The sequence below is a fragment of the Dermacentor andersoni genome, chromosome 9 (assembly GCF_023375885.2).
Source record: "Dermacentor andersoni chromosome 9, qqDerAnde1_hic_scaffold, whole genome shotgun sequence".
In the NCBI taxonomy this organism is placed as follows: Eukaryota; Metazoa; Arthropoda; class Arachnida; order Ixodida; family Ixodidae; genus Dermacentor; species Dermacentor andersoni.
In genome coordinates, this window is record NC_092822.1 from 42,854,259 (window position 1) to 42,876,240 (window position 21,982).

The 21,982-nt window shown below is 46.8% G+C and overlaps 1 protein-coding gene across 1 annotated transcript in view; it reads right to left on the bottom strand.

Annotated features, from left to right (window-relative positions):
• LOC126527649 (adhesion G-protein coupled receptor G6-like) overlaps positions 1–21,982 on the bottom strand; it is a 30,365-nt gene that overhangs the window by 5,143 nt on the left and 3,240 nt on the right. The window contains exons 3-8 of the mRNA XM_050175460.3: positions 21,223–21,439; positions 19,098–19,284; positions 17,379–17,501; positions 7,308–7,402; positions 3,836–3,960; positions 1,336–1,604 (exon numbers count right to left, since the gene is read on the bottom strand). Coding sequence (XP_050031417.2) covers positions 1,336–1,604; positions 3,836–3,960; positions 7,308–7,402; positions 17,379–17,501; positions 19,098–19,284; positions 21,223–21,439 — 1,016 coding nt within the window. The remainder of the gene's footprint in view (positions 1–1,335; positions 1,605–3,835; positions 3,961–7,307; positions 7,403–17,378; positions 17,502–19,097; positions 19,285–21,222; positions 21,440–21,982) is intronic.

Genomic DNA, 21,982 nt, shown 5'->3' on the forward strand with positions numbered 1-21,982 from the left:
TCCCCCAATAGTGCATTCCTGTGGCATATTCCAGAGGCCCCCGGGCCACGCCCAGTGGCGCATAACCGAATCGGCGTCAAAGGTTCATTGAAGAGCGATACATACCCGGTGGCACATACCCGAGCAAACGGCCTACGTTTTTAGACTGCGCAACCACGGGGATCGGTCCATATTTCTAGACTGCGCGAACTTAGGAATCGAATTACTTTTCTGATCGGATAGCTGGAAAGCTAGATCGCCAGATGGCCACAAAGAAACGTGGTTTGACTATCTGGAAATTGTTATTCGCATTAATTGAAATCGCACATACCGCATCAACTTTTGTCACAGCTGCCTTTTTGACAACGTCTTGTCTTTTCAGTGCCGTACGTATATTGTACACATTACAACGCTCTCTGTACGCAGGTCTCTGCACTATGTGCTCTCGCCTTTCTTTACACTTGTACATCAAAAACCACGTGATGCTTACGGCAGGACCAAACTGAGATTCCAAATTATGCCATGACTGATTATTTACCGACCCGAGGTCGTCAGTGAGACGTCAAATTTACATGAATGCATTGCAAGGCAAGTTACGCTCCGCAGTCATCACGTAAAGGGGGCCCCGAAACACTTTTCCGACTAACCATAGCATGACCTCACTAATAAATAATGTGATACAAATCTGATGCCGCACAAATATTTTGAATCTCCACTATAGCTGGAATCATCGCACCCATACCGGGCTGTTGCTCCCGTTTCGTATCCGCTACTGCGCTGGAACCTACACAGTGCAGAATGCCAGAAGTTGTGTCGCGTTAACGAATGGGTTCGTCGCGAGACCACGTGGCAGGCGCGGTAGTCTACGCTAGGCAGCACGCAGCTGCCATCTCGTAGGCCACGCGCAGCAGACGCAGATACGCGCAGAGCGAATGTGAAATTATTTTTCTGTCTTTTTGACATCGCAGAAATGTATATATATATATTTAAAAATGTATTTACATAAGAATTACCAATTATGCCTTACCGAGAATGTTCTCGCGATCACGAAATCAGCCAATAGCGTTTGCAGGCCGGCTGCTTCCGATGACGTCATTGTGGACGCGAGAGCGAGCGACCGTTCACTGCATTTGACCCGAGATGGTAAATTCCCTGCTGTATGAACTGCAATAATATTTGGCTCACATGTTCACAGGAGCCTCGTTAATTGTGAACGTCTTCTTTTACCACGTTCAAAAAGTGTTTCAAGGTCCCCTTTAAGTAAAAGACTAACGTGGGTCCGGTAGGCATCTAACTATGCGTTTCGGCTACCATCGTGCGACTTAGATGCCAAGAGGAAGTGAGAGGCTCCGTTACCCCATCCTATGAGGACACGCTTGAGCATGAAGCACGTCTCGGACGTGGCGAACACGTGAACCAGCATCTGGTGCATGTTGGCGGCCTCGACGCCCATCCAGGCTAGACAGGCCAGCAGGAAGTAGTGAGTGGCCACGGCCGTGCCCATGCACAGCTCCAGCTTGGGAAAGCGCTCGTGCAGGGAACCCACCAGGAAGGCCAGGTTCAGTAACAGCATGGCTGAGCACAGGTTGAGAAGGATCTTGCCCGAGCGGTCCTTGTTCAGGCACCTGCCAGAAGCAGAGGTTGAGGAAACGCCGCTGTTACTGATTAAGCGACAAAAGGTCTAGTAACCGAAGCGGCTATGCAAGCTTTAGTAGTAATTCCCACTTTAGGCACTACGGCAAGACTGACGCAGTGTGATGAGATACACTCTTTTTCGTTGGTAAAGAGAATACCTATCAGCAGAACAGCATAGATTATAGCTCAACTTGGCGAAGATGGTGTCCGCATTGATCTGTTATGAATAGATGTCTACCTACAAGATCGAAAATCGCGAGGACGACAATTTTTTCATTAATGAACTTTTCCTCACCTTGAGGGCTTCCCAAAGCTTATCTGCTATATCGAAGTCTGCCTAATTAACCAATTTTTCTTTTTAAAGAGAGAAAATTTTTTACACTTAGCTGAGGTTGAATACTTCTCTGGTATTACCTTTTAAGAGAGGAACGTACGCTGTTCAATGTAAGCTTGCGTTTTTATTAGCAGTACGCGTGCGTATGCACCAATGAGACGAACTCAGCAAGCATTCATCAATCTTATGCGAATGACGAACGGACCATGTTAATATCAATAATAAACACCCACTCCACATGATGTCGCGACACAGAACAAGTTGTGTAAGTATAAAGTTGTTTTCGTTTGTAAAAGTCATCTACATCAGCTTTTAGCGCAGCATACGCACGCCGGGACGGAAATGAAAAAGACTAGAAGGTAGACAAAGCGCTGTCTTCCAAATGATGTTATTTGTACTCATGCCACATAAAAATGTATTCGTTGTATTATCTAGACAAGAAACAAAACTAACAAGACAAAAGAACAAAAACAACAAAAAAAGAAAGAAATAAAGAAGCGGAAAGATTGCGCGCAATAGCACACGACAAGAACCAAAATTAGAAGCCGAATTCTCCTTGCGACCGTGACACAAATGCCAGCTCTGTTGTGTGTACGTGAACGCTATACTTACAAAACCGTCACCTAGATGCACAGCCTCTGCTGCTTTCAAGATTTCTAAAGTAGTTTTATGCGCAGTTTTTTCTCCAACAGTTTGTCTTCAAACCTAGGTTTACACCTATAATCATGCACGTCAATTCCAAGGTTACCGACAATACTACCTACACATTGTAATTATACTACAGAAGACGCTCATTAAAGCATCCCATTAGGGTTTCGATCGGCCTCTGCTTTCTCCAAATGAAATGTGACATAAATGGCGCAGGGTAAACATTACGGCTCACAAACATGGCTGCACTCACCGACGTTGTTGGCATATGAAAATTTCATATTCAATAAGGGGTTTATATACTTAGACTGTACAAAGATCCTTCATCGATCTCTTTGTTCTATTGTTCTACTTCTAACCATATCGACGACTGGAAAATTTCTTTAACGTGTTAACTTTTTGTTGTCCACGGGCTTGCAAACGGAAAACCTGCAGGTATGCTATAGGAAAATATCGACAAATAGCCGTAAGCACACCAGTAGTGTCAAGAAAATTCACAGAATTGAAGGAATAGATCTCTATATCTATATACAATGGATGAAAAAGTTTAACAAGTCAACATATTGGAGGGTAACATCCACTGCTCTGAGAACAGTGTGTCGCCCTCCTCCTCGTCGTCTGTCAGAAATGAAACAAAACGTCTTTTAATTTATTTGCTATGAAAGCGTAAAATAGACAGAGCGCCGAAACCCAGAAAGTCCAGTTGGTATTACCATACATGGATTGCGCACTTTACGTGTTTTTACAGCTGCCATTCCCCAGATCCCTGCTAAAATCCAATACTATCGACACAGAATAAACCACGATACCGCAAGTGCGTACCTGTGGTTAATATTTCCTACATTACGTGGTAAATCATTTTATGCCACACACTAAGCGAATAACTAAGAGGAACCCGAGTGGTTAACCTTTCGTTTTAAAAATGCACACTAAAAACGTTGCCCAGGAAGAGCCTTGCTAGTAACTACATGCACTATATTATATACTGGAACTAGAATGATGCAACTCCACGCGTAGCTATCCTGAAAGATGTACAATGTCACCCATTATTAAATGCAACACGCAAACATATAAGGAAGCCAACATAACTGGAGCATTTCTCCAACGTTTACCGAAAAGAATAGAGTTATGATGGGATGACGGGCTATGTAGATATTTATGGCTAAAAAAATTATAATAAGCCCTTCATCCCGAAATAGAAAAAACGCACCTGACTAATATATCGCGCAACAGGCTTACCTGAAGAGAGCGTAGGTCAGTATGGTGAAGAACAGGCCTACAACGGACATGATGCACCCAATGTAGGATATGATCGAGAGAACGCGGTAATGGTGCGGTGTCATGGCCATCCCCGGCATAGGATCCTGCGGATCGAGTCGAGTATCAACGCACGAGCCAAAAACACTCCCAGCAGACGTAAATAATAACACTGAAATCGAGGTGCCCTTTCACTGCAGTGTCACGAATCCAGTTGACCCGGCTACGTAGAAGCGAAGCCAGTCGTATCAAGGCCATTATGTGATATCTGAGTTGGTACGGTTTACTCATAATAACAAAGCCTCTAGCGCAATTAAAAAAGACAGGGACGTGACAGATAGCGCTTTCCTGTGTCTCTGTCACGTGCCTGTCCTATTGAATTGCGCTAAAGGCTTTGCCATTACGAGTAAACTGATCTTTTAGCTGGCAGCCGTACTGCAACTGAAAGGAGCACATCGCATTGAAAAGTGTGTGCGTGACACTATCTCTGAATGATTGAATAACGCTCCGGGAAGCGCACATTTAATTGATCTAATACGGTGATCGGTCGTCGCACTACCTACAGGTAATTCGTTTGATTTGACAGCAGTTAGAGGCTCGAAACTCGGTTTTGCATCCGACCTTTCCATTACGTTATCGTTTTCAACTCCTTGTCATACTCTGTTTTACTGCGAACATCACTTACAGCGCAATGACATACCAACTTCGCAATGGAATGCCAATTCGCAATGGAATACCAACTAGCCCGTAGCCAAACCCTACTGTGTTTCACGCCTGGCCGAGTAGCGATAAATAAAAAATAAGCTTTAGCGATCACTCGCACTGGGGGTCGAACGCGCGCACATTCGACAATGTGCGCTATAGGGGAGACAGACGCGCTAACCAGGGCGCTTCGACAAAGCTTTCGTGCTTAGCAATCTTGCGCGATGTTTAGGGCGCCACGCAGACTGTGAGAGTGTTGGCGTCTGCGCTTGTAGTACTTCGCGGGTCGCGGCAGGTTAACAACAACGTTAAGTTAACGCAACAACGTTAAGTGTGTCACGAAGAGGAAAAAAAGAAAAGTTATCGAGATAATGGCGCTGCCGGCTGCGACAGCTCGGCTGCTGTCGCAGTAAACGAGTTTAAAGCCCGGAGAATCGGTGAAGTCTGCCGGTTCTATCGTTGCGCCGTGCTTTGCCGTCCGTTCGCGTTCCTGTGCCTGCTAAGAGCGAGGTCTGTCGCAGTAATGGGCCTGGGCCTTTTTTTCTTGCCGGCAGTCACTGACTGAAACATCGCGGGACACCCAGATAGAGCTTCACTTCCCGCGGGGGGGTCTAGCGGGAACTGACGGTGACGAAGACGTCTCCACCTTCAGCAATTATCGCTCGCGCGCAGTACGTCGACTGCAGTGTGCTTAGCGACGCCGGATAGGCTTAACCTGACGATAGGTTTCCGTCTGACCTGTCTATAGTGAGAGCCCCGAGGGAAGGCGAGCTTGCGCTTGGCACAGTGAATGATCCCGGACCGACGGATCTTCTTAGGGCGACTCGAGGGATCCTTATGCTCACAGACGTGCTCTTATTGTGGCGTTGAATAGTACTTAACGCTGGCAGGTTGAGGACAAAAGGCAAATATAACGTGGAACGCAGTAAAGACACAGGCAGGACACAGCGAGCCCTGTGCGTATACTGCGTTACTTCTTGCTTCCTTTCGAAATCCATTCAACACGATTAGGCAACTGTCGGAAGTTCCTTTTTTTCTTTATTTACGAACCATGGTCCTCCTACTTGCTTATGCGCATAATCAATAAGCTGCTAAAGCTGAATGGTGGTACTTCTATTACGTGATGGCAAAGAAAAGGAACAACGACAAAAGAAACAGCAGACTGCGACAGTCCCTCTCGATTTGAACTCATTCACGGCGACAGCAGCAGGTTATCATGCTGGATACCACTTCAATCTAGAAGATAGGCTAGTCTTTTTAATTCGAACGACGTCCTCTTCACCTACTACAGTGTTGAGTGGCGTGGCTTCTGAAATCATTGTATAGGAGCAGCCATTCCCACAAATGGAGTTACGCTCTATTTCCGGCACAAATGAGATCTCAACGCTTCCGCTGAAGACCTGGCAGATCGAGAGATTCTTCGTTACCTGCAGATTATGCAAATACCCGAAAGTATTGGTCATTTTAATGATTATTGGCATGTTCTTTTTTTGGCGGGGGGGGGGGGGGGGGGGGTAGCAGCAAGATGGTAGACAGAAAACTTCAAAAATACTTAGAAATAGTCCAATGACTAACAGGTACTTTGATGTTATAAAAGACAAAACCTTGCTTCACATTAACCTATCTCTTGTTGGCTTGCATATGCTCCAGAGAGAAAGAATGATAGATAAAATGCCGAGTCACTGTGAGCAATTAAGGGCACTTTCCAGAAACAGTGGTATATACGAGTGCTCTAGTGGAGCTCTTAATTTCACCTCTATAATTTGCGTTTATGTTCCCCGATTATTGGCTTATGCGTTTTCCCTATGTTCTTTGCTTTTGATTCCCTGCAAAAAAAAAAAAAAGGCCTCGTGAAAGCGCGTTTGCCAGCGCTTCGGTTTTTTCACTGCACTCTGCCGGAAAGGACACGAGTTGAATGCCCTGTGGTGGACAAAGTTGTTTCTTTACTTTATTTTCACGTATAGAAAGGGTTGAAGGGGTTCCGCCACCCTTTTCAAAGGCCACCATTACTGCTGTAGATTTATAATCAGTATATCCCAAAAGTAAGACACAGCAAGAGGTTTTGTGGTAATCACTGATAATTACAAACGCAAACTCAAGTTTTTGGTCGTGTAAACACAACATAGAAGCAAAATTAGCGCAACCCTGGACTTCCAAGTTTTGCTTTACTGGGTGCTCCCATGACTTAGGATTGCGGCGTCCAATAGCAGAATGGCATTGGTTTTACGTATCGTTGGCCCGCCATGGTTGTCAAGCCTGCTCAGCTTCTTGACGGCGTCATCTCTATGGTCACAACAGCTTCCGTGAGGCTGAAGTTGGTGCGCCATGTGATTGGCGCATTGGTGTCGTCGTTTTCAAGTTACAACACCTTCCATAAGACTATCGTTTTATTTACCCTTCACTAACCTGGCCATAAAGACGTATAGCCATAGTTTTTTTTCTTGGCAGAACCGGCAATACGGAGAGAACGTAAATCCTCCATTACACATTTAATTATGATGATCTGCCTGCACCTCGACGTCCCGTCCGTTGCCAACAGAATACAAAACACCGCATCGTGATGTTGATATCGATGCCGCTCGACAAGCTTTCTCGGGCGGGTCGCAGTGTCTTTTTAAAGCTAATAATTGTCAGGTGGCCTGGAAACTGCCACCCGATACAATGACGATGACTCAGCTCTGAGTTGGTAAACGTCACAGCAAGCGAAAAAATAAAAAAGAATGCGATAAAGCAACTGGTGTGGGTGTCGTACCAACAAAAGCGAGAACACAGTCATGTGAGTCGAGCTGCACAGGGTGACATTTCCGGTCTGATTGGTCGTGATGCCGGCAGTGGACCACTCCTTCCCTGCAACGAAAGGGTATCATGAGCGTAGAACATAAAAAAAAATACACTTCATTAGATTATATCAGGGTGTCGAACCGAACACGAACCCGTACCGACAACAGTACCAGAAATGGAATCCTAGCTGTAACTGAAGCCGAACCCGAACCGATATTCGTCGAACGTGTCTATACCGGAACCGAGCGTGAACCGGAAAAAAAAAAAGAATAACGGTCACTGGTTCGGCACGAAAGAGTTCAAGAATACAGGGTGAAAACGGATGTCTATACATAAGCGATTCTTCGAAATAATCAATTTTCTGTCGGCGCAAACCACGAGAACATCGTTGCGACTCACGAGCGGTGTCATGCCCGGGATGTGGGAGAGACGGTAGGTACAGGCTTCGCCAAAAGTTTCAAAACCACAGTCTGCGCGACCACGTTGACTTAGTGCCCTGTGGTGTGTCATGAGTCGGATTATAAGACACATAGCCCCAAGGTATTTGTGAAGAGGGAAAGGGACACTGCAGTCACCAGTCACAGCTTCCAAGTGCCAAAATCCGATGCATGACACGCCACAGGGCCCGAAGTTCGCGCAGGCTGTCGGTTGGTTAGTAATAACTTTATTGAATTGTCTCGCAATTTTTTTAATTTTTTTTTGCGCAAGCAGTGGCTCGGAAATTTTTTGACCGACCCGGTACGTGCAGGTAACTATACGGCCGCCTCGGCATACGCGCTTGCACTTATGAATTCGGCCGTGCCACTTGTGTTCCGCCACCGAAATGTTTCAAAGGCAGCGCACAAACACCGTTTCTGTTGAAGCTCCCACAATGGCCGTTAGGCCAGCTGACTACTAATACTAGATATAGTATTTAGTAGCCCCAGAACACACGTATCGCAAAACTGACGATTCCCTCGAAAATAGAAAGCGGGAGAACAACTAGTTTATCCGCGCGGCTTCTTGCAAGAATAACACTGCGGTCCCTAACGAATGCCGTCACCGACTTAACGCGTGGTAGCAACGGCTGCAAAGGGCAAGGGAAATGCGCTTTTGTTGCGTGCCATTTTAAAGGCATGTTGGCCGCCTCCAAGCCCAGAATAATGCTGTCGGGTTTTTGCAAATCATTCTCGGTGCACAATATGCGTGACTTGGATTTTTAAGTCTGCGCTTAGTCAGCGCAGGCTTTTGGGCCACGTGTATTTGCGTAAAAATATATCGTCGCCGCGTCTAGCGAGAATCGTGCTTGATCGCGTTTCAGACGCATCGATGTACTCGCCTTCTTTCATATTTAAATAAGCTGAAAACTGAGTGACACGTCACTTGATGGCTTTTTCTTTCTTACATCAGTTTAGAGTTGTAATCTATATAGTACAGTGAGAATCCGCCGCTTTGCCACAGCTTGTTCACCATCAGTGCAGTAATAAATACTCGAAGCAAAAGAAATTTAACTAGGCCACTATCAAGGCGTGGACGCTAAAGCCATTCCTCGAAGACGCAGGTCAACTCACTAAATAAATCTGTCTTTCATACGCACATAGAAAGTTCTCCGACAACCGTGTGCTTAGATTTAGGTGCACGTTAAAGAACCCCACGTGGTCGAAATTTCCGGAGTCCTCCATAACGGCGCGCCTCAAAATCAGAAAGTGGTTTTGGCACGTAAAACCATATAATCTTCTTTAAAAAAAAAGGAATAGAAAGTTCTCCGTATCTGCGAAATTCATTCAACTTCGCGTTGTTGAAAAAAACAAAAGGAAAGAAAGCCTCGTTACTCATTCTCATCAAGGTGGCCTCGACTGTTTTCCGATAACTCATTTTCAATACCGCTATCGCTAGAATCGCGGGGATGGTAGCAAGCGGCACACATCGCACTTCGAAAGTGTGCAATAAATGTAGCTAGGACAGCACTGAACCGCTTGGCCGCTGCTCGCGTTGTCGGCATCGGGACGCCTGGATCTGCGCTGCCTGCCCGAGGCCAATCAGCAGAGAATTCATTGGTGCTTTATTTTATCGTAGTTAACTTGGTCATCACGTTACTTTAGGCTGTCTTGCGCAGAATCGAGGCGGCATCCTATTTCGCTTGACGAGGTGAACTTGGGGAGCATTTCGCATAGCGGGAGCGAGATATTTGCAAAGTCGGGTGAAAGTAATTACTCTTGTCATGCTTCTTTGCTTACGTTTATTCTGTCAGACAGAGTTTAGTCTTCCGCGAGGTGATTTGAGCTGCCCACTTGATTATCGCGCCCCCCGCTCAGTGTATGCTCATATTTGTAGTTTATCTGTGGACTTTGTGACGCATAGAAAGTAAGGAGCTATAGTTGCATATCTAAGACTAGTTTAAGTCTTCTTTCTTCGAGATTTCCGCTTGTTGCCCCAGTGCATGTGCTACGCTAGTATGTCAGATTTAGTAATGCCTTTTTTTTTCGGTATATTCACGACAACGTTGTTGTTCTTTTCTTAAGGCTGCAACGTAATGCGGCCAAATTACAACGTGACATTTACGAACAAACGTTACGATAATTTGAAAACTGGTTAAAAAGGATCATTATGGATGAAAATAAAAGTAGACGTGGGAAAGGGGGAGCACGCGTCGAGGCGCCGCAGAGCGTGTCACACACTTTTGCGATGAACTAAGACGACAGCCTTCCTTTCTTGGTTTTTTTTTTTTTTTGCATGGCTGCTGTAGTTGTATAACGTTACAATTCATTGATATTCACGCGCAAAACATTTTTTTTTGTGTCTCCCCTGGGCCACAAGACCCATCTCTTTGATCTCCTTACAAAGCATGCACAGGCGCCACACGGGCAAGTCGATAGCACTCCGCAGCATACCGCCACAGGGCAGGATGAAGTTTGCTGTGTTTACTGGTTCACTATTTCGAACCGGTTCGCGAACCATTATAAGTATTTATTTCTCCGAACTGGAACTGAATCGGAACTGAACCGGAAGCAAATCGGACGCTGCTAAACACCTAACCTTTAACCGAATTTTCATCTAGTTAGACAGCTTTGATCACGGAGCTGACTAGTCTGTATAGTGAGTCGTCGTGCCGAAAATGATAAGAAGTGTTCTTCTGAAGGAAAAGTTGCTGAAGAGTTCCGGTTGGCTACCATGTACGGGCGGAAGAATACGGGCACAAAAAGAGAAAATGAACGAAAGGGAGAGACAAAGAAAGAGACGAGCACAGACAAACCGTGCACACTACAGCGCGGCAGGAGGCGGCGTTCTTTAAGTCTATCGTGAAGCCCCGCAGATCACAGGAATCTTAGTAGCACGAATGAGGCCTTCGCGCGGATGTTCTTTGGGAGCACTAGCATAGAGCTTTCAGTTCGGATAGTGGACGATTGTCCAATAGGTCCAGCACTCCGCGCATCACTTGCCTCTCCGCACTATAGCGCGGGCAGACGCAGATAATAGAGAGTTTTAGCAGTGCCGTATTACGGTACGGTAAGTGCGGTATGCGGTACGGTATTACGGTTCCGTACTAACTTACCGCGATGACCGAAGACGTTTTAGTTGCGTGGGCCGCTCGATGCGTACGGTAATGTGATAATGATGATAGCGGCTAACATTGGGGCTTTGCAGAATACTACAACTATGCGCTGAGTGCGAAATATTCATTTTGACGAATACTAGAAAGCTTTAGCTTGTCCATACACGCATTATTCTTTACAGAAGTGCCCGGCTACAGCAAACTTAGACGCCAGTCACAAGGCCGGTAGCGACATCTTGTGACACTTCGTCCTGCAACACGTGAAACCTTTTGTTACATAGGTGTTCTTATCTAATCAATACATAAAAAAGGGTTTGTTTCTTGTAAATTGCACCGCGGCTGACGCTCTACACCAGCAGATAAGTAGAATATAGTTAGTGCTGCAATAAAAACTCTGCGTCCCCTCTAAGTAAACTCCGCATCACTATATGGCGCCACCTATCTGGTTTTTTTTTTTTATGTCACTGTTTACTTGTCATTTCGTCGCTCCGCAGAAGGTGATTTAAAGTAACCTCTCGCCTTGGTATCACCATGGTAAAAAAAGCACGCGAGACATGGACTCTGTGGCCGACACCAGCTTCTCACTGTTTTGGCTTGGTGCAGCTCGGCTCGCGACACACGGTGCCAGCCGAGCCTTACCGACTCCTTACCGCCTAGTATGCCGTACGGAAAGTCATTCCGTACGTTAAAGTTCGCACAGGCGCAGCCCTCGACCGGTACGGTATTACGCACTTACCGTACCGTATACCGTACTTTCCGTAGCACCGCTGAAAGACCCTAATGTGTGCAAGCGTCTCACGGCTGATGCACATGTCGCACGTGGGGCTGTTTGGCCATTTCGATAAGGAAGTCATAGGAACTTGTGAATGCTACGCCTAGCCACACAGGGTGTGGCGTGGCCTGTTCTCGTCGTGGTAACCCGGGCGGTAGATGCATCTGCATATTCGGAGACAACGAACGCAAACGACGAGTGGTGAAAACGTTCCAGTCCTACAAAGGCAACGTATGTTGCGTGTATTCGCGAAGCCCGCGAATACACGCAATATTGCCGCGTGAAGGGCCGCTCGAGGCACATGAGTGTAGTCGCGCGCTACTTCCACGCTCGGAAAAAAACACCTTTACGTAGCACGTATTGAGCAACAAAGCTGTATCGTCGGGAGTTTTTCATGTCGCTCTACAATTTTCGCATTGCCACGTTTCACCTAGTAATATTTGAGAAGTTGATTAATTAATTAAGGCTAATTATCTAATTATGCGGAATGCAACACATTGTCTGAGTATCTCCAAACGAAGGCAAGTAATTTTACTTCGGTTCCGTCCAACTACGTGGTATATCCTTATTTTTAAAGTTTGGCTCAGTTACGTGGGACTTTATGAGGCAATGAAGGGAAAGCTACGGAGGCAAAGTACGCGCACATAAGTGCGCCCCGGAAAATAGTCCCACGTTCTAATCCTTCGTTTAGTTCAGGTAGGAAAAATTTAACATGATCGCCTTACTTGGAGGGAAAAAAAACTGCAATATACATCACCCGGTGTTAAATTTTATTTAATTTCAGCTTTTCTTTCCCACATCTGGCTAAACGCAATACTATCGCCTGTGGAAGGTACGATGATTCCCGGTATCCGTTCCAACAAACCAAAAACGCCATCGAACGCTATTGAGAAACTTGCTCAGTAAAACGTGTGCAGAAGCTCCGCCATTGTAGATTTTCTTTCATTTCCACGCAATGTGGTCAGCGAGAATACCGTAGAAAAAGAAAAGAAACGAGTCTCTCGGGACGGTTGCCAGTGTTGAAAGGCAAATGTTTAAGCGTTAGTTGTGGTGTGGGCTACGCGTTTTCGCTCCGAATACCGAGTTTGAAAGGCCAATGTTTAAGCGTTAGTTGTGGTGTGGGCTACGCGTTTTCGCTCCGAATACCGAGCTTGAAAGGCCAATGTTTAAGCGTTAGTTGTGGTGTGGGCTACGCGTTTTCGCTCCGAATACAGAGCTTGAAAGGCAAATGTTTAAGCGTTAGTTGTGGTGTGGGCTACGCATTTTCACTCCGAATACCGAGCTTGAACGGCAAATGTTTAAGCGTTAGTTGTGGTGTGGGCTACGCGTTTTCGCTCCGAATACAGAGCTCGTGTCGGGTACTAGTACTAGCTGAATGGTCTGCTTTAGAACCCCTGGTGTTTCATAGCGTTCCGGTTGAAACGACAACGCTCCTCTGCGATGCTCGATTGGTTGCCGTCTACCCAAGCACACTGGCACAAGACAGGGCGGTATAACGACCTCGGCATGACTACAATGAGATGAAGATTCGGATGTCATTACGATGGTATAACGACGATAGCGGGTAACCGCCGCAGTGTGTACGCTGCGAGTGAAATAGCTAACATTGCCATTTTATGGATCGCAAGAAGAAACAGCTAACAAGTTACGAAATAGGCAACACTCAGAAACGTAATACTGCGTATGATGAAATAAATAGGTACTAAACTCGTAGCTTTTCCTGGTACGTGGCTGTCGACATCTCATAGAACTCGAATATTGTGTCTGACCAGTCGAGACGAGTTTGAACGAGTACTTCTTAAACCTACTGAACGGCAATAAAATGCCGCAGCAAATATAGAAAATTTCGATACCCGCACCGACCTTCTATCCGAATGCTTCCTTTCAAACGGGCATCAACTTAAGCAAGCAAAAATGTCACAGAAATGTCGGCTAGCATATTCGGGCAGAAGTGGGAGAGGCAGAAGGCGCGCTCACGAAGTAAACGGGAATCCACTGAGCGTTGACGTTAACGCTTACAATTCACTAGCTTGTTAGTGTGGGGCTCTCGAGTTCGTATAAATTTAAAGCGAATTAACTTTCTTGAGCTCTTTCGCCTGTTGTCGCCTATCCTCGTGGTCAGCAACCGGTTTTTTTTTTCTTTTTTTTTGTTTTTTTTTTCTACCGACGGAAGGGCGCCGAGGGAAGGGGCACGCGCTCGCGCATAAGCCGGTGGCGAGACGAGTCTCGGCACCTAACGCCATGCGATATACCTCAGAGATGCAAAGTACTGTCGTAAGAGCGCCTTGTGGCGTATGGAGGTTTAGGTTTTTTTGGTCGGTGGTGACCACGCTGTGTCCCGTCCCTCCGTCACAAGGGGATGGGGACTGCTGGGCAGCTCGATGGCAAAAGTGCGCTTCGCGCGTCTCATGCGAAATTGCGCCGTTTCATCTTTCCGGTGCGCCGCAGTTTCGCTTAGGCAAACTTCTCACGGTGCGGGGGATCTTCGTAATTTCGGAAAGGAATGGTCGGAAGAGTACGCAGCCTCCGCGGAGGACGAGTGCCAGCTGTGTTTTCTTGTCTGCTCTTGTCATCAGCTCGCGGGCCCAAGGCGTCGCCCCCACCTGGGAGCCACACTAGGCCTACCTGCCCTAACTACCAACCCTGCAATGGCAAATAAAGTTATCTCTCTCTCTCTCTCTCTCGCTCCGTGAAGAAAACAAGCGAAAAAAGAAAGTGCTTGGGTGCAAAGCCGCTGTAATGCCGTCGTCGTCGTGCCGTCGTCGTGCCGTTGCCCCGATGTTGTCTTGGTCGCGCTTGCCGACGTCGTCGAGCCGTCCTTACGCAACCACGGCTGGTATCTGGAAATTTCCGAGGCTATTTTTGATTGAAAACATTTGACAGCACAAATAACCGATCCGTACCTACAGTCAGAACGCTGACATTTTTGTTTGTATACCTCGAACCAGATCAAAACCGGCACCGTTGTGGCCAAGACAAAAAAAAAAAAACAAATTCTGCGTTTCCGTGTAATTAAATGGGAGCTCTCGAGCTTTACGCGGGCAAATTAGTCACGTGAGATATGACACGTACGCGTACGATGTCGGCCGCACTGAAACGCGAACGGCGTTCTCACGTTCCAACACGGCCGTGGTACACGACCGACCATACTAACCGCCGTATTCATAAATGTAACTTAACTTCAAGCTCATGCTTGACTTGATTTATATGACGCCTGGCATTAACGTGCCCAAAGACGCTCACTGCGTTTCCTTCAGCACGTTCCCGATAGGCGTCACTTAGATCAAGTCAAGCATGAGCTTCAACTTAAGTTGCATTTCTGAATATGGAGGTAAGAGCCTACTATACTCCGTTGCATACATAGCAGTCAGCGCTGTGGAGGCTAGAGAGACTTCTTGCAGTCACGTCGCTAGTACTAGGACGTAGTTCGAGGATTTCTTTCGTTTATGTTTCTTTCTTTTGATTTTTTGGCCGCAACTGTGCGCAACCATTTTTTCTATAGACTCAGTATTGAATAAAACAAGTTTTGATTCTTAGAAACAAACACACTGTGTTATAACGGCTGCTAATGCGCTATCTTAGATCATTTTTTTTTATTTTTGTTGTTCTTTCCGGGTTTTTTATTTATTTTCAATCCGTCGCGAGGGGCCTTCACGTGCATGCTCGAGCGAGCGAACGCTGTTGGGGCACTGTGAAGCGCGGACGGGACGCGCGGAGTGATAACTTTTCTTGACCGAACTTCTTGCGTAGCTTCCTCAGCTCAGACCTCGGCGTGCAGACGTGGGCAGTCCAGCAAGCCCGTGAGGCGGCGTTGAGGCAGGGCCTTGACGTTCCCCCGTGGGAGACCTGAGCCCGGGTCGCGTTAAACCTAGCCGGACGTACAAGAAAGCTGTATCCATCCATCCATTCATCCATCCATTCCGCAGCGTTGGCTGCTATGTATGGAACGGAGTATTATAGTTCACCGTAACCACGCTGTCCGTTCGATGCATGGGCGACAGCGCAAAGCCGGTTGGAGCGCGGGACGCGTTCAAGCCAACGCGGTCGGCGAACGAACAGCGTGAGCTACGCGTCCGCTGCACTCATTTAAATTTCCCGAGTGACTGGACTCGAGGGATGGTTGCTGCCAGGCGTTTTGCTGTCGGTGCATCTCCAATCAGGACTGTGATTTTTGACTTTCCGCCGTATCGTGAATCGATGGCTTCATGGAGACAGAGGGAGGGCAGAGGGCACTGGTGACGTATATGACTTCTTAATTGGCAATACGCAAGGTAAAATGACGGTTTACTGCGTAGTGTGAACACAGCTTTAAGGTTTCTCGTGTCAGAAATATTTGCCTTAGCATGAATGTCCCTCTCCCGTTTCATTTCGAGCTTCCACATTGGGTCCACACAGCCACCGTGAACGTTTTCAATGCCATGAAAGGATTCACTCTTGACTAACATTGTCTGCCTTCCTAAAGGGGAAAAAAAACCTTCTCTTACTTGTATATTTAGTAATTTTCGATTCCCTCCGCTACGGTACCTGAAAATAGCCTCGCCGTTCAATAAGAGGTCTATCCCCAGTGAGGCACTCTTTACTTTTTATAGTTGAACGCGCTTGTTGAAAACCACCGAATTCATTGTCGATCTTTCACGATTGCCGAGTACCATTTGTGCGAAGGAAACGCGCCACCAACATGCCTTTCTTGTTTTGTAGCCAAGCTGACCTCGCGTCACTCGTGTTTCTGGGGAACGTGTTCATCGAAAATGCGGAAGCAGGCGAAGTGCTCGAGAACAAGAAATGTCAGTGAAGCTAAACGACGATACGCTCGGCTAAAAACGGTCCCACGATATGAAATATGCTTAAAGCGTAATAGATTTTATCCTTCTTTCTCTTTCCACCTCTTTTGAAGTAACCGTATATACTCCTCAACACATTCTACTTTGATCAAAGGAATGTTCAGATCCAACTCGCATGTTGGAATATTCTTTCAATCTAACGTTTTCCGAAGAGTTCCCTTAAATGCTGCAGAACTATACATGCGACGCGTACGGTTCTCTTTATTGTCATATATGCAGCGTACCATCTCACACAATGTCTGCCTTTGCGCACCGTAGTGGTCACAACTGTACCGTGATGCCGTGTTTATATTTACGAGCAACACCGTTCACAATCCAAGCCGAGCAGCAGCAGTTCATGCGATTGCAGAGCGAGACGTTGATGCGGAATGGCTCGAGGTATAAGGTGATGGTTCTCGAGGAAGGACTGGGAAAGATAGATCTATGCTGAGAGAAACAAGACACGAAACACGCAGGTAAACTTGAGTAAATTTTTCCCCGCTTCATTCCTGCGCGCGTATCTAATAGAAGCTGCCGCATGTGCCAAGCGATTCACTAAAAAGCCTCCGAGATTCGGTGACATTTGGTGTTCGTGCACGCCACCAAATCTCGGAGGCCACGAATAGACCGTGCCATACCGTTTGTCATGCGGGTGAGTCTTACTTACGGAAAGGGTTCTTCAGCGTAAAAATGGGGAGTTTAATCGTAGGTTGTTGATACATAACTCCCGCGCGCATAAAAACAATTGCACGTATACCTGTGTCCTCAGACTGAGTTCAGTATTCTCGAAGATTCGTACGCTTTGTATTCCAGTTTGCTGCGCGACAAGCAAGCCTGCGCCGCGTAAAGACGGCAAGCTCTTTTTTCAGTTAACACAATTAAAAACGAAGAGCTACAGTAGCCCAACTAAGTACTCACGGCGTTCATCCCAGAAGGCGCAGACGTACGTTCCAGCACGGCACGTAGGGTACGAATATACCAAGCGATCAGTGAGGTTTTCGATTTTGCTATCGCCGATCTTGGCCGACAGGACCACTTGCCCTGTAAGAGCGAAAGAAGGACGCCGTCGGCATTCAACAGGCTCTTCCGAAGCATCAGAGTGCTTACACAGTGTACGTTTCCCGCACAACCTTTTGTCGCCCTCGGAAAGAATACGAGTTGGAATACTTTCAACGAAGTGATGGCGAAACTCGCGGAATTTTACAAACGCTTGTTCAATTCTGCAGTTGAAACACTCGGTCGTTAAAACGTAGCGCTTGGAACTTGCGACAGGGGTATTATGTTGTAGTGCGTAATTTCGCTTCGTAAGTAAGTAAGTGCTCGTAAGTTCGTAAGTTCTCGTAAGCACTGCTGGCCTATGGACATATCCGTAGTAACTGTCTCATTAGCACGCCGATCACTATCATATATGGAATATTAACGACTTCACTATGTCTTTATCGCTCTTGTACACTCTATAACAATATATGTAAGACTTTTGTGCCAACTCCTTATGCAGTACCACTTCTTTAGGGATCTTTAGCGCAAGAAAATGAAAATGAAAACGGCATAGTGAAAGGAGAAAGAAGGAGTACAACCAGACACGCTTCAGATTTGCTACCCTACATAGAGGCAAGGTTGTCAAGGGCAAGGTTGTCACGTCGTCGCCACCGATAGAGGCAAGGTTGTCATGGGATGAACTCAAACAATGAAGATGCAAACACTTAGGGCTGGTGAATAAAGACTCACTAAGTGGGGGCTACCATTTCATCCGGAGGTTTACATCGGGACTGGTTTACATCGGTTGGCACTGAGGTCTGTCCACTCCAGGAACTTGAGCAATTAGCGCGTTGCTTTTCGAGCTTGCGTTCCTGAGCTAAGAGAAGTGATGTATTCACGGACTTTATTATTCGTGTATGCATAACTCTAATTATGTATAAGTTTTCTGTTGTCTCCCGATTTTACGCACCGTGCAATCAGCGCCCTGGGGGTTAGAAGTTTATCCGGAGCCCACGACTATGGCATCCCACATAAGCCAGGTGCTGTTTTGTGACGTCACTTACTTGCTCACTTTCTGTCAATAATCGATCGATCAAATAATTAATAAATCAGTGTTTTTGGTTCCTCATCTACTCGATCGATCAATCTCTGAATCACTAACTAAATTATATGAGCCAGGGAAAACACGGGGGAAGGCGGGAGATGGAAAGTCAAGACGATGAGCAAAACGAGAACAAGGAAAAAGCGGGAGCCAACGTACTCGTCGGAGCGTTGGCTCCCGCTTTTACCCCGTTCTCGTTTTTGCTCATCGTCCTAAATTATTTGATGTAATTTACTAGTGTTACTTATTGGAGTTCATTTATTTCCTACTTTTTTTTTTTATCCGGCGACTTAGTTTTAAGCCTGTAGTAGAAAAGGCGGAGGAGGCGTGCTTCTGAACGTTTTTCTTCTTTCGATTACTTTCCGTGTGATTTAATAACGGGCTAGCCGAAGCCCATAACAGAGAATACTTGTCATCTACAGTGTGCATCTTACCTCAAGATTGTAGCGGCGCGATATGAAAATTTCAATCGCGACAATGGCGCGATCGAGAAGGTAATAAATTGGTGCAAGGGTTACGGAGCCGAACTCGTGTGGTCGCTCATCACTGCCGCTTACCTGCGCTTACCAGGGACTTGTCGTCTCGGCGAGCCGGCCGGAAAAACTTGTCGTTTCGGTAGGAGACGAACGAGATGCGAGGCCCCTTCTCGACCTCGTGTATGGGCCGGTACGGTTCGCCGGCGGCCAGCCGAGAGCTGTTGATCGCCATCGACAGCGCCTCGAACGGGATGGTGAGGACAATGTTCTGCACAGCCATGCGTAAACGTGACGACTGCGCACACACACATTTCTCTTCAGCTCGATATAAGGAGGAGGAGGATGAAAAGGAAGGAAGGAAAGGTAGGAAGGTGAACCAGACGCACGTCCGTTTTGCTACCCTACACAGGGGAAGGGGTATAAGGGAAGAAAAGATAGGAGATGGAGGAAAAAAGGAACTGTCGGTGTTAGCACGCGCGGTTGTCCATAACTTGCCGCCTATAATCGGTCACTGAGGCCAGTCGCTTTTATCAAGCGTAGCAGTGCTCGATCTAAAATTTATGTTAGACGTCACGACGTAATGGGACGAGTTCTAAGCAAACTGCTGTGTGTGCTCTACCACCAAAATACGGGCACGATGTGAGAAGGAAACGTGGTAAGAGAGCTACGCCGCGATACTGCTAACGGTCGTCATTAGCATTCTCTATTCATCGACCCTGGCAGCCCGAAACTCCGACGTTGCGTAAGAGGGAGAAGATGCATGTATGGTCGATACAGTCAACCACAAAAGTTTACCGACCACGGTATCTAAAAAAAAAAAGAACGTTCAAGTTCCGAGCGGCCTGCGACAGTAGTCAGTAAAACCGAACATCACCATGCTGCTCACATATACTGGTCGAGGCTGTAAATGCGAGTACTAGGTTGCGTTGCGAGGTTGCGCACATATTCAGACTTTTTTTCAGGTTTCGTGTTCCATCAAATTTTGTGGCCGAGTGTACACAGCGGCCTATATAGTAAGAAAATATTCACTTAGTATGGTGTGCGGAATGACGTAGATGTGAGTGATTGCTTTGCATGCTTTTGTATTGCCTGCTCTTTCAAGGTTGCATCAATAAATCGATAAAACACAATGGACTTACACTGTCGCAAACATTCTTTGTTTTTCTTTCACACGCTCATTATGGTGGCATAAAACAATACAGTCTAGGGACCCTCTTTGTAACTCCTAGCCCTATTTCAGCATCCCACGCTTTTACAATATCCAACGTGCACAACGTCGTCCAATGAAAAAAGCTTGCGAACTTCAACTTGTATATCTTTCACGTTCTTGGTCGGGCCGTCACGCAACTATCGGCACGCAACTACTGCGCTGACTATCTGCCATAATTAGGGAGGATTATAAGGAGAGCGAGAGCCTGTCACTTTCACGATCCCATTAAAATCGTCTCTTTATACCAGCGCTCTTTCTTCGTATAGTCTCCGCGCAAATATGTGACGTATCTGCCGCTCCCATTGTTGCTCTGAGTGCTTATTTGTTATGTGTCGTCGTTTCGACTGCTATATGGTAACGTCGCTGCGTGTGATTCACGGCTTTGCTGCTCTTCCTCCTAAAAAAAAAAACTATGCACAAAATGTACATAGACTACGTGCGGCACTTCATCACCCGTTCACGAACCTAGTTGTAGCAGGCGTCCTACACTTGTGCGCGCCGACATCACTTTCTATCATGTCAGGAAAAAAAAGTATATGTACAAGGAGGCTAAACATTGTCATCATAATCATCATCAGCCTGGCTACGCCCACTGCAGGGCAAACGCCTCTCGCATACTTCTCCAACTACACCGGTCATGTGCTAATTGTGGCCATGTTGTCCCTGCAAACTTCTTAATCTCATCCGCCCAGCTAACTTTCTGCCGCCCCCTGCTACGCTTCCCTTCTCTTGGAATCCAGTCCGTACCCCTAATAACCACCAGCTATATTCCCTCCTCATTACGTGCCCTGCCCATGCCCATTTCTTTTTATTGATTTCAACTAAGGTGCCATTAACTCGCGTTTATTCCCTCACCCAATCTGCTCTTATCCCTCAACGTTACACCCATCATTACTCTTTCCATAGCTCGTTGCGTCGTCCTCAATCGTCAAAACATTGTCAAAACAATACAAAACAGGCCCCGCATAGTAATCGAAGGCTGGCTTTTTCACTCACGTCGCCACCCTCCTGTTCGTCCGCGTCCCCCGAGAAGTCCTCGTGCAGGTAGTGGTCGCCGTTGGAGCGCAGCGAGAAGGTGAGGAAGTCCCGGCCCTGCGACAGAAGCTTGGGCGACCAGGCGACCGCCTTCACCACGAGGTTCTCGTTCTCGATGATGAGCGCCCCGGAATCGAGGACGACCTCGGAGGCGAACCTCTCCACGACCGAGACCAGCCTGCGTGTTCGGCAGTGGCACCACTGCATTTCGCCGCTACGCATTTGCCTCCCCACAAAAGGGGCACCGAGTTTGAATTTTTTTTTCCAATGAAAATAAAAATAAGAGTCTGTAACGGCATTTGCACCTCGTTTAATATGACTGACTACGCAGGACAGACGTCCACAGGAAGATTGATTCTTCAACTGAATAACGCTGGTTTAAGAAGAAAAAACAAAATCAAAAGCAAAATGTCACTGGAGTGGCTGTTTCGACAACGGACTTGCCTTCGTCACGGCTGCAACTCCCTGACGAAGTCTAATCGCCGAAGCGTTCGCTTCTTTTTGCATCACTGCCACTGACTTGGAAGGACTGTGTGTGACAGTGCTCCCACAGGCACCGTCAGTTTCTTCTCTTTATCTCATTGTTTTCTCGCATCTTTTTTCCAGCCCCATTCCCGGTCGTCCAGTACAGCTGGAGTTGCCAACCGAAGGTAAGCTCGGGTTAACAGTACAGTTATTGTTTTCCTCTTATCTCCGTCTTAAACGCGATAAGCCGCCACCC